This window comes from Onychomys torridus, chromosome 12 (assembly GCF_903995425.1).
Source record: "Onychomys torridus chromosome 12, mOncTor1.1, whole genome shotgun sequence".
Classification (NCBI taxonomy): Eukaryota; Metazoa; Chordata; class Mammalia; order Rodentia; family Cricetidae; genus Onychomys; species Onychomys torridus.
The window spans coordinates 29,245,751-29,254,399 of NC_050454.1; the positions used below are offsets into that span (position 1 = coordinate 29,245,751).

General features: G+C 41.6%; 1 protein-coding gene across 5 annotated transcripts in view; it reads left to right on the top strand.

Annotated features, from left to right (window-relative positions):
* Cd47 (CD47 molecule) overlaps positions 1-7,705 on the top strand; it is a 54,479-nt gene extending 46,774 nt beyond the window's left edge. For 2 of the 5 annotated variants that reach the window (XM_036203392.1, XM_036203397.1), the window contains 4 exons: positions 2,941-2,972; positions 4,269-4,293; positions 4,955-4,987; positions 6,833-7,705. In XM_036203392.1, the coding sequence (XP_036059285.1) occupies positions 2,941-2,972; positions 4,269-4,293; positions 4,955-4,987; positions 6,833-6,837 (95 nt within the window). In that variant the 3' untranslated portion in view covers positions 6,838-7,705. The remainder of the gene's footprint in view (positions 1-2,940; positions 2,973-4,268; positions 4,294-4,954; positions 4,988-6,832) is intronic. The other 3 variants (XM_036203396.1, XM_036203394.1, XM_036203393.1) reach the window with 2 other exon arrangements.
* The last annotated feature ends 944 nt before the right edge of the window (positions 7,706-8,649 follow it).

The window sequence follows — 8,649 nt, forward strand, 5'->3', positions numbered from 1 at the left end:
AATATCTGAGGATCCTGACTGACTAGAAGTGGTCATCATAGCATATGATGTTCTTATAGTTCTGTTTCAGAGTGAGCTAGGCAAATCAGACTTGAAAGTGAGAACCTAGCAGCCACCATGTGCTAGTGGAGAGGTGGGGAGAAGCACAGCAGAGCACATCTTAGTATTACTTCAATGAACATGTTTATGAGCTTGAATATAATTTTAAAATATTATGCTGTATTCCCGGGGAGATGAGAAGTTGCCTCTTCCCAGATAGAAAAACAGTGGTAGAGCAAAGCATGGTGAACCCCCAAATCCAATTGGGTGAACCGATGAGGTTCATTGGGGTTGCTTTCAGGAGCAGGAATGTCTCAAAACCAAAAGCCCACATGTGCATGGGCAATATTTTTGCCATTAAAATGATGATGATAATGATAGTCTCCTGAGTCCAGTTAGTGTGGCCACATTAGCAGAGAAAACAGATTTCCCCTCCCTCCATGACCATCAGCTGCCAATGACTCTTCACCTCGGGGTGCAGGTCCCATGAGCCCCTCCCAACCATGCTGGAAGTTTGGTTGGCCTGAACTGGTGCAGTTCTTATGTAGCAGCTGCCTCTGCAGTGAGTTGGTGTGCCCGTCCATGACGTCACGTCCAGACAAACGTTTCACAGCTCTGCTCTCCACCCTCCAGCTCTCAGACTCCTCCTAGTCACTCTTCCAGTCTGTTCGCTGAGCCTTGGGCGGAGAGAGGTTGCTGCAGAGGGCCCATCTGTGGCTGAGCAGTCATAGTCACTGATTCTCAGCACCGACTTGTTTTGAGTCTGTACTAACCACTCACGAACAACTGCAGAGAAGGTTGAGAGTGGCACCAGTACGGCTTCTGCATGTTTTCTCACCTAAACGTCCTGTTTTTCTTCTGGTTTTGAATATATGCATACACTGTGGTGCTACCTCAATCTTTCATATTTTATTATTCAATGTATCCTTTGATGTTTTTGTACACACACACACACACACACACACACACACACACACACACACAATGCATTCTGATTACTATCACCTGCTCTCTTCAGCTCATTCTCCTCCCTGCAAGTCTCTTGGCCATATTCATGAGTTACTGTTTTGTTTGAAGATCCAGTGAGTTTAACCAGGGCCATCTGTGTGACTGTTATTTTGAAACTCTGTTGGAGCCTGACGGGTTCATGAGTATTTACTCAACTGAGGGAGTACTTCTCCAGTTCTCAGAACCTGTCATTGGCCTTCTGTTGGGTGGTGGGGACTCAGGCCCTCCTTGAGTCCCTCCTCCATCAATGTCGGGCCTCTGACAGGCCCATTCTTGTTTAGGTGCGTTGTAGGCAAGTGTAGTTGCGTTGAGTTCCTGATCAGAGTGTGCGTATCCTGTCCAGAAGAGAACATTCTGTAGCTCTCTGCCTCATGTCTCCCAGCTCTTAGATTCTTTCTGTCCTCTCTTGCCCAGTGTCCCCTGAGCCTTGGTGGGGAAGGTGTGAAGGCCTTTTACAGCTGAGCATTTACTGTCTCTGTGACTGAGTTCAGTTTACATAATTGAAGAGCATTGTGTTTTGCTCTCATCCCTTGCTTCATTGTGATGGTTCCTTGCTGCTCTCTTCCTATAAGCACTTTCCTACCTGTAGCTCTACATCCCAAGCTCTTCCTTGCTTCTTTTCTGTTTAGGTGTTTTTTTGTTGTTTGTTTGTTGTTTGTTTGTTTGTTTGTTTTACCTGCCCTTCCCATCACCAAGTCTCTAGTTGTTTTTTTGATCCTCTTCTAATCTAGTGGTAGCTGCAGTTTTCCTGTTTGAGAAAGTCTGATCCTTGTCAGCATTAGAAACTTGCTGAGTCTGCATGGGCAGGGTCGGGGATGTTGGCTGTCCTGGGCCTGCCTTTGTCTGCTAGCCAGCGGGGGTTTTGCCAGAACCCTGCAGACCTGTTCCTCAGCATCGCACATGACCCGGAAATGATTCTGCTTCACGCTCATCTTAAAACTACATTGTGCATTCAGGGTTGCTCTCTGAATGTTTGTACTGTAAAAGTTATTTTGAGAAATTTGGATTTCTTGAACTGAGATAGATGGGTGTGGTCGGAAATTATGGCTAGTCAAAGAGTATTGAGTCATTGAGAGAGTGTTGCTGGTCATGTTTTCCTGTCTTTGGGAAAAGACTGGCTTTGGTTACTCTAGGGTTTCTTTGCCCAGTTTCATAAGGAAGTTTTCTTTCTTAACAATCCAAAGTTGTTCTTTTCCCTCTTGTCATTTAGTGCATGCTACCTATTCTTGCATCTTCAATAGCTAATCTGTTCAGAAGCAATGAAGGGAGCAACTCAGAATGCCAAGGAGGAATCCACAGAGCAGGCCCTGGTTGGTCTGAAGCCAGCTGTCTGGGATAGCTCTAAGCTCAATGGGATCATCATGGGTTTTTTTTTATTTTTTCTTTTGGTTTGTTAGCTGTCTAGAGCTTTGAAGACTGGAAAGAAATGAGAAAGGAAGGGAAGGCCCTAGACTAGGAATGAGAAGAGTGTGCTAAGGAAGATGCTCTTGAGGAGAAGTTCCTCCTTGCCACATTCTGTCCAACCCATCTGATCAATAGGCAGAGATGGGACCCTGGTGGGAGAGAGTAGTTGACAGTGTCTTTCAACATGATGCAGAGTAGGTAACCGACATGCCAGAGACACATGCACATGAGCAACATGCCAGAGACACATGCACATGAGCAAGTCTGTGTTTATTAGCTGCTATAGGCATCTTATTTGCTTCCTTTTCTCCAATCAGTATATATAGTCAAGAGTCTTCTGTAGTTCTCGAATAGACCATCAAAACCAGAACTCCTTCATTGGAGTATCTAGCACCTTCTGGTTTTAGCCCTGAACATGTTATCTTTAAATTAAGTACTGTATTGCTTCATTTATTTTAATTATTGAATTTATATTTTTATTTATACCAGCTTCCAACCAGAGGACTATACAACCTCCTAGGGTAAGTTCAAGTTTGTTAAATGAATTAAGAATGATTGTTTGATGGATTAAAATGAGGGGTTGATAACTGGAATATTGGACGGTTTTGCTCTCCACTTAATATGGCATCCAATTAAGACAATGCTGAAGTCATTTCAGGGCCTGGGCATGAATGGGTCTGAGTCTCTTGTAAGACTTACCTTGGAACATTTAGATACCTAGGAGATAGGAGAAGTGATCCTGTAAGGTTGTACTCAATGTATATATCCAGAATTAGGAAGTCTCTGAGAAGGAATGTGGTTATTATCTCTTTCATCAGAAGGAAGCTGATTCCAATATGTCTCCCCACCTGTTGGATTTGTTTGATGTGAGTTCACAGAATGACAGTTTCAAGCATGACATTAAGGAAGAGAAGTTTGTGCTAAACTGACTTCATTTAAAAATATAGTCTATATGGTATCTCTTGTTGAAAAAAAAAATCTGTTCCAAATAATGACTCCCACCATTTTATCAGCACTTTTCTTTCCTGAAAGTATACTACAGGTCCCCTTGTGTTTGCCTACCTTCTTCATACGCTCTTTGGGACAATTTGAAGAAAAAGAGCAGATTCAGAAAGAGATGTATGAGTAGGAGGGAAAAAAAAAAAAAACTACCATATTGACTCACCATGGTGACAGGCAGGAGAATTCTCACATGGAATTAAGATCTGAAGGGGACTGTATTGTACTCAGCTTCCTATAAATGATGACTGACAGATAAATGTGGCAGCCTCAAAGAACACACCCAAAGGGCAGGCAAGGGCCGAGTGTGTTAATTTACCTCAGCCTTTTACTCTGAAGAGGCTGGTGTCATAGCTGCGTTAGTCACAAGCAGCCAGAAAGAAGTTTTCCTAGCGCCTCTTATAGATAACCTAACCAATGGACCATTAAATCCCAACAATGTCTTGCTGTTACTGAGTTCAATTTGCATGATGTGAAGATGATTCCGCTCCGCTACCATCTCTTATTTAACTGTATTTTCTATCTCTTACTGCAATTTGCATGTTTGTACATTAATACTTTCATGAGATTTCTTGAACTGAGAATGGTGGGTGGAGTGGGAAATTTTGCACAGGAAAAAATACTAAGAGAATAATTTGGTTATTATTAAACCATTAACTAACCTTGGGAAGCCTTGTTTCATTAGCTTTTGCTGTCTTATTTTGCTTTTAAACCATAGGAGTCTCCACATAATATAGGTTCAATGGTAGTGTAAGTTTTAGCATAAAAGATATAAAATAACATGTATTTTATATAAATATATTTTAAATATTTTCCAGAAAGCTGTAGAGGAACCCCTTAACGGTATGTGATTATTATGAACTTAGTAGTTTTGATCCATTAGCAGATCATAATTTGAACTGATCCACAAAGACATTAGTATACCCAGCTGTGCCTTGGGGAGAATCTAGTTTGGGAATGTTGTTTGTTTGCTTGCTATTTTGTTCATGTGTCCTCTTGCCTTGATCTCTTGATTCTTTCTTGATCATTCATCAGAAATTGGTAGTGTTGCTTTTGCGATGTTCTCCCTGTCCTGTGCTATAGCAGTGGCTTACTTTAGCAAAGGGACATTTGGGCAAGGGGACCATTGACGTTTTTTATACCAGACAAGGTGAAGTGTCCCACCCTCAGTGGAGAAAAATCTCTGTGGCTTCCAATTTCTAATTTGTTAGTTTTAGGAAAACACAGGTTGCCACCATGGAGTGACACCCATGTGTTTCACTTCCTTTCTGTATAAACCTAGATCTGTGTTCCCCAGTGAGTCCATTTGCTTTTGTGGATGCTGTGGGAGTGAAGCATTAGAAAGGCGTCCCACTGAATGATAGCCTCAAATGGGTCTAGCTGTCTGGTTGAGGACTAGCTGGCATCGTGTTGTTGCATATTTGTTTATTTTGAGACTATTTCTAGCTGTGAAGTCTTACTAACTTGCCTTCTTACTAATTGCCTGCTTGTTACTAATCCTCAGCATTTAAAGAATCAAAAGGAATGATGAATGATGGTAAGTATGAAACTCACCTGTCATTGTACCCGGATTGATGCATGGGCATTAAAGAGAAAGCAGAGCTGCCTGCAATTACAACTTTTCAAAAACTAAAAGGGACACTGTCAATCATGAATGTCCACATTTCTTGATGTTTAAAGCCCAGCTCGAGTTTGATAGTCTTTTCTTTCTTTTACCTACATGGTGTCATTTTTCTGTAGGTGGATAAGAACAAAAACGGGTTGGGTCTCACACACCGGAACCTCCTGGTTCCTCAGTCAAGCAGCTGCTGCCTTTGATAAACGTGTTTCCAAGTCATGTGCCTGTTTATCGAACCTTTAAAACGTTTTTATGAAGTGTGCTGATACCCTGGCATAAGTTTGTCTCCCCTCGACAGGGCTTCTTTTACACTCCTGGAGATGATTGTGCTGCATGTGACACTGGGGGTGATATATCCATAACTTCAGCCCTGTGGGAAAGGACTAAAGAGGAAGAGAGAGACCAGCCTTTCTGTCTTTTCTGAACACCAGATCAGTAACAACACACGTTTCCATGATCAACACATGTACTTGTTTAATTCTAACCTCAGAAGTCTGATTCTTCGCTCTAATGTATACATTTTTTTTTTAACCTTAATATGCTGTGATTCTCTAGCTCCATGGGCATTTAGGAACTACATTTGTATTTTTATCCCATTTTCAAAACAATCCGTCCTCATACCATTAGTACTTGAAATCCTTCTTCCTTGCTCCATAGTTTGCTGTTGTAAAGCCTGTGACTTGCTGGCTCTCCTCCCTAACAAAGAACTGCAGGTAACACAGGAGGCCATCTTCCCCAGAGCACAATTAACTTCTGCATGAGATTAAAAACACTTCCATCATATGTTGGGTGAGCTAAATTTAAAACAGGCTCAGGCGAGCATTTCACGGGAAATCCAGAATGGCCCCCTAGTTACAGGCTTTGTCATAGCTTTCAAATGTGTGTTGTGATACACACGCCACTGCTACCTAAAAATAGTGTTTTTAGTGGGAATCAATGTAAAGAATGCCAGAATTCCTGGCATGGTTTTGTCACACTTACCCTCTGTGTCTTGTTTTTCAAATATTCTGTTTCTTCCTTTTACCTGCTGTGGTGTCATTTTTCGTAAGTGGATAAAAAACCATAAACTTTTCTCCAATTGCAGAAAACCATCTTAAAAACCTTCAGTACCTCTTTGTTAATTTTCTTTAAAATGTGACTTTTTTAAAGTCACCTTATCAGGAGATAGCATCAAGAACTTATTGTTCGTTTTTTGTTTTTGTTTTTTACTTGTTTGTGTAGCCCATGAGGTCTGTAATGACCTTGGAAACGCCCTGAGTTTTGGCCACATTTAGCTGATCACAATTTGTTTAAATATCTGTTGACGGGCTCAGTCTTCTGACATCCACTCTGGGCTCATGGTGTGCCTGTCACGCTGAATGAGGCTCAAGGTGCCAACCGCTCTACCTATGCCAGATCACAAGTCTGTTTCACGTGCATTAACTGAATGGGGTCAATCTAAAGTGAATGTGATAGACTATTATTCTTGGATCAATAACTTCTGCTTTGGAAAATCAACATCTCTCGCCTTTGGTCCAGCTAACCCAGCAAACCAAGATGATCAGTCTGTGTTGATTTTATTTTCGTTTGGCATTGGCATTTTACTTAGCACACCGAAAAGGCTCATGATTTGCCTGATTTCTCTCTGTGACCTTTACGGATATGTTCTCATTATTTTTGATACATTGGAAACAGTTTTCACGTTTAGAACCAGATCAGATCATGTCTTAATGCATAGGAAGTAGACATGAGTAGTGATGACATGTGGATGTTTCTATTTTCCAGAATAAGTGAGGGGAAGTGATGGACTGTAACTGGAGCGTCCAAAGTAGAGGAATACATGTGTGTTTAAGCATCATGACCTTGATGACTCATGGCTGGCAAGAAGAATACAAGCAACAGTAACTGGTTTTCATCTCTGAAAGAACATGTCATTAACCCATACATGATTATTCCAGTTCAGTTTATATTCAAAGCAGCTGTAATTTACTTAATAAAAGAATTATGATTGTGTCGTGTAACCAATTGAAATCCATTTTTCTATTGTTTCTACTCAACTAGGGGCAAACGTATCAGGGGCAACTTCCAAGAATGATGTTTGAGTCTTTGGACACAGGGTTTAAATCAGTTCTGGATGAGACTTGCCTAGCATTAACCTGATGGCTACTCAGAGATACCTGTGAAAAACAGTGGTATCCAGGAAGCCTTAGTAAACTCAGGTTCCCAGCAGCTTTGTCATTTATGCTGCTAGCTGAATAATATGACTGCCACTTCTGGGTCATAGGGATAGAGACAGAAGTAGAAACATTAATTTGGCCAGGCAAATCCTGTATGCCCCCTTTGTGTGCTATATTGATGGCACTAGTGTTTTCATTCTCGGGGGTTGCCTCCAATTCACACTCCCCCCCCCCTTTGACATAAAGTGCACCCAGATTTTTGGATACTTTTTTTTCTTATAGATGTGGTTTTCTTTTTTTTTCTGCACACAACCCTTTGCACCCTGTCCTGTCCTGCTGCTTGCATTTATGGTACAAGATGGAGTACCTTTTCCCCTCTTCAGACATGGGCCTTCAAGTAGTGTCAGTTGCAGAAAGGAGCCAGACTTATTCTCAAAGCACTGTGCTCACTCATACTCTTCAGCAAAAAAAAAAAAAAAAAGAAAAGAAAAAAAGATAGTTATGGTTGTAACATATGTATTCCAGACCTCTGGTTTGAAGGCAAAAATCTACAGTGTTTCTTCCCATGTTTTCTGATGGGAGGCATGACGAAGCAAGACTGAAGTCTGAACTGTGCGTCTCCTGCATGGCAACATGTGTCTCCATCAGGCCCTAGCAGGGCCGGGGAGGAGGTTTCACACCTGTTGTCTCTTTGTTGCATGATGAACACTCACCACCTTCCTCCTGTCTCCTGCCTCCTGCCTCCTTCTTCTCCTCTTTCCTCAAACTCTTCCTGACTTTGAAAAGGCAAACAAAACGACCACCATCCCCTGCCCGGTTAGAAGAAAACCAACGTCCTGACAGTTGTGATCGCATGGAGTACTTTAGATCCTTAGCGCTTGTTTTTACCTCGTTTGTGGGCGTGTTTGTATGTGCACATGTATAAGGTAGGCACATGAATCTTCTGTCCAGGCAAAAGCGAGGCGTCTACAGAAGTGCACGTGCTAACTTTGTGCTGTTAGTCAATACATTTAAACACAAAGGTCCTTACTGAGTGGAATTCTATTTGATGCAAATATTTGATCACTTTAAAACTAGGTAACGTGCCAAGCTTTTTTAACTGCTCACCAGTGCCCTCTTTAAAAAAAAAAAAATTCCTGTTTGTGTAGTAAGGCATTTGTATTTGTGTTTGCATTACCAATGGTTATTTCTGCTTAGTCCACTGAATGTTTCCATGTGCCTCTTGTATGCCAAATTTATTGTCATCTTTCATGTGGGGACCAAGTGGTTTGCCCATGGCAGATCTAAACTTCTGACCTGCTGAGACCTCTCAGAAAACTGACCACACTATCAAGATAGTGCTTCTAAAGAAAAGTAGGTTTGCTCCCTGATTTTGTAGCTGTTCAAAATATCCGTGTATAGAGAGGGAGCTGAATGCCTTTATAC